The sequence below is a fragment of the Brienomyrus brachyistius genome, chromosome 6, assembly GCF_023856365.1.
Source record: "Brienomyrus brachyistius isolate T26 chromosome 6, BBRACH_0.4, whole genome shotgun sequence".
Lineage (NCBI taxonomy): Eukaryota > Metazoa > Chordata > Actinopteri > Osteoglossiformes > Mormyridae > Brienomyrus > Brienomyrus brachyistius.
This window is the reverse complement of record NC_064538.1, coordinates 31197211-31201164: the sequence shown is the minus strand read 5'-3', so window position 1 is coordinate 31201164 and position 3954 is coordinate 31197211. Positions and strand designations below refer to the sequence as shown.

Here is a 3954-nt window from a genome sequence, read left to right as displayed (position 1 = left end):
GATGTCCTCTGTGTGCCTCATATCCTGTGACAATTTGCTGCCATGTCCTGGCTGCCTGTCCCTCCTACAGAGATTCAGTTTGATGATATTGAAATTTAAAACTGAGACAGCCGCAGGTTGAAATTTGATTTATTAAGATAAACAGCATGTTAAGTGTATAGTCGGTGTAGTTCTAACGCTTAAGTCAAGTTTTTACTACTCTGTTTTGGTTCATACTGAGCCAAAATAAGCTTTATAATGGAATTAATCCAAACGGGAAAACTAACATTAGAGCGAGCCTATATTTGCATGTTCTTTGGCTACTTAATTTTATTAGTATTATTTTGGAGATGACCCCAGAGAATATTTGGATAAAAAAAAACCCACCAAGGTATCGGCACGGCAGGTTGTAACAAAATGTATAATGCAACAGTGTAGATAAAAGAAACCTGTAGTTTAACCTGTAGCTTGTAAATAACGGTTTTGTATCTTAGTAATACTTCCAGGATTTTCAGTAAAGTTACTAAAGGAATTTAACTTATTTAAACGCTAGAAATATGGAAATTTGTTTTGATTCCATCTGGCTGCTTGTTGGTTTATCATTTCCACATCAAACGGTGAAACCCTGCACCTCCATAGCTGGGGGGTCGCTGATTGCTTAGCGAGACCTGCTGCGTAAACTTCTGTATTACAAACGAGAGAGCTGTTTGAAAGAATGAGTGCAGATAGGCTCATATTGTACAAGAGCCTGCCGTCCTCTCGGTCAAAAAGCACACGTGTACACACATTTACATGTATGTAACAGTTTTATTAGCTTGCGAATAATTTGTAGGGTTTGCAAACTACCCCAATGCTTTTGATGCAGCTAAGTTTAGGTTTATAATGGAATAACATAGATGTGCCATAAGATTTCTTCCGTGAGAGTGTCAAAAAGCGTGTCACGTCAGATGCCTGAGCGTTCACAACACTGTATCTCACTAGATTCAAAACCAGCTGAATGCATGTTCTTTGGACTGTTATGGAGTGTGTTAAGCCTGTTGCATCTTGTAGTGATATGGAAAGATTGCTAAACTCCCAAATCCAAGGCAAGAGGTGATTCATACATGTGCTGCACACTATCTTCCTGTAATACATTGACTGAAGAAGTCAAAAGCTCTGCTTACAGCTTCAGTAGAATGCATTAAATTAAAATGTGATTAAAATGTTTGTGAAACAGTAGGATTATTTGACTGGTGTAAGATTATACTTGCAGGAATATATGACAGTACTTTATGCTCAAACCAGGATTTTTATTTTTTTTTTATGACGGCAGGTATTAATACACTGGGGTCATTGACACCAGTGACGTATGTGTCTGTGAGTGTCACGAGTGCAGGGTGCTTTCAACATCCCTGTGCATATTCCAGTTTACCACACTTTTCTCATTAACACCTCCCACAAGAAGCTGTTCCATTTCAGCTTATCACTCCTGTATGCTGCAATACTCTGTCACCGTGTCACCTACCTGTGCCTTAAAGGGAGAAAAGTCTGCTCTGAGTCACTGTTGACTTTGTTCTGTAACATTTTCTGCTGTGTATCCATGTTTTACAGTACCAAAATCACAGATCGTTTAATTATCTCCTACAGTTGTGGCAAAAAAGTGTCAAAACAGTTCAGTTGCCCATCTTGTTAATATTTAATGTCTTGAAAGTCCCAAAAACGGTTTAGTTACAGAGTTATAGAGGATTACAGCAGAAAAGTGGCATTAAGCTTGTTTGAATATAACTGACAAATTCTAAATTCATTGGAGCTGATTAGGGTCAGCCTAACATTTTTTTGCCCTTAAAATATGACCCAAAACTGTTGCAATAGACCAAGAGTACTCAGCCACTGCCAGTAAACACTGTTCTAAACAATGGCAATTCATTGAAGTGAAAATGGACATAAACAATTTTGGAAGACTGAATGTGTGATGTACTCAACGATTAGCAGGTACAGATGAAATGAAGGTGGTCCTCAGCCACGGGGTCAGAAGGTGGTCTTCTGAGCTGCAGGTTTAGCTCAAACAGTAGAGAATTAGCCTAGCTGAAGGCTAGAATGTCATCCAGCCCATTGGCAATGAAGGTTGGTGACAGTTTTTCATATTATTTATAAATATCTTAATACTGGCGCTTAAATAAAGTCATCCGCCAAACCAGTTCCTTTCATTTCTATGGATAAAAACACTATATGGTTTGGTTTGTGAAGAAGTTCAGTTAAGATCTTGACAAGGGGCTAAAGGCAATCAGTCAGAGGTGGAAAGTTCAAGTTCAAAGAGTAAAAATCCAGACCAAGATTTTGTTTCAACCAACCAGTTGAGTACATTGTGACTGTGACTCTATACTCAACTAGTTGGTTGAAACCAAATCTTGGTCTGGATTTTCACTTTCTGCCTCTGCAATCAGTGCTATTCCACTGACACACCTGGACTGATTTGGTTGGGTTAAATTAACCATTGAGCTTTAATTAATATGCAAATACTCATGAAATAGGAATCAACTGAATCCAGCAGCCTTTCTGTCCAATCATCATATATAGTGTAGAGCTTGGCTGGAGATAATGTTCTCCAAAGTAGACAACGCTGGTCATTTCATCTAAATGTATCACTGGCCAATTAATCATCAAGAGGATGTTTAATTTACAGCTGGCAATAAATTAATCATGAGCAAGAATTGTGGCCAAAATTTCGATTAACTTCAACTATCGCCGAAAAGTCCAAAAGTCTACAGAAGGTATACCAGAAATGTACTGTAGATTCCAATTCAGTTCTATACAAGAGAATCGACTCTTTGATGCCGGCTTTTGTACTGGAGGTAGTCCGAGAGTTATATCAGCAGTTAGTGGCACTATGGATGTCACCTCCACATCATTAAGGTATCTGCTGGATGATCCTTCAAGAGCAGCCTGTTGAGAAATCAAGGTTTTGGCATCATGTCTCCCCCCCACACTGTGAAAATGAACCAGGCTGCCACTTTTTTGTTACTTTGTGATACTGAACTTCCAGACGTCCCAAATTAATCAGGGGGCTGCCAATCCTCTTCATCAGTGAGTCTCCTAGAAAGTGAAATGGGAGACATTCATAAATATTTGCATAATAGACATTTAAAGAGGTTCCGCATGACAACAACCCCCTACAGCCTCCAAAGGAATTAATTAATTAAAGAATATAAAAGTGAACAATGGTCTACATATGCTTGCTTACCTCTTGTGTGAAGGGTTTTTCTTCTTCATGTATCCCATTGGCAGAATTTTCACTTGCAAGTGTCTGCAAAATTTGAAAAGGAGATGATCGACAATGATTACAGGAAGCTGACACAAACCCCTGTGTGGTCAAACATCTCTCCACGCTACAGTACCTGGGTCTTTTCAGGCCGGATGCGCATGGCCTCCACTAGCTGGTCCATTTGCTGGTTGTGCTCCAGGGCATTCCTCAGCACATCCTCCGTGCTCCGGAGCCTCTGCTGAAGCCGCAACATCTCACTATCCATTGCAGAAGGGTCCATCATGGAGTACCGGCGGTGGTCTGGTGAGGACCTCTCTCGACCCTAAAGCCAAAGCGATCCAAGTAGAGATGTGAGATTTTCAAGCATCCAGACAGTGGGGGAGTAATGATGAGAACTGGAGTGGAATGCCACCTTGGGGCTGTAATGACCAAACCAACGTAGCAGTAGTGGGACGTTTTCAAGGGCCGTTTCAATTTGCGTTTTGGTGCTTTGGTCATTTTCAGCTCATAAGGTGTGTTGCTGTAAAGCAGGGTTCCCCAACCCTGCTTCTGGAGATCTACCACCCTGCAGAGCTTAGGTGCAGCCCTAATTTAACATTCCTGATATAGATAATCAGGTCCTTCACTACCATCTCAGTGTTAAAGTCAGCTATGTTGAGTCAGCTAAGCTGGGCTTGATTATCTGTATTATGTATGTTAAATTAGCACTGCATGTAAACTCTGCAGGATTGTAG

At 40.4% G+C, this 3954-nt stretch overlaps 1 protein-coding gene across 3 annotated transcripts in view; it reads right to left on the bottom strand.

Moving 5' to 3' along the window:
* Nucleotides 1–1635: 1635 nt before the first annotated feature.
* The window catches only part of clip2 (CAP-GLY domain containing linker protein 2), a 31537-nt gene continuing 29218 nt past the window's right edge, over nucleotides 1636–3954 (bottom strand). For all 3 annotated transcript variants that reach the window (XM_049017584.1, XM_049017585.1, XM_049017586.1), the window contains 3 exons: nucleotides 3354–3542; nucleotides 3200–3262; nucleotides 1636–3051 (listed from right to left, as the gene is read on the bottom strand). In XM_049017584.1, the coding sequence (XP_048873541.1) occupies nucleotides 3040–3051; nucleotides 3200–3262; nucleotides 3354–3542 (264 nt within the window). In that variant the 3' untranslated portion in view covers nucleotides 1636–3039. The remainder of the gene's footprint in view (nucleotides 3052–3199; nucleotides 3263–3353; nucleotides 3543–3954) is intronic.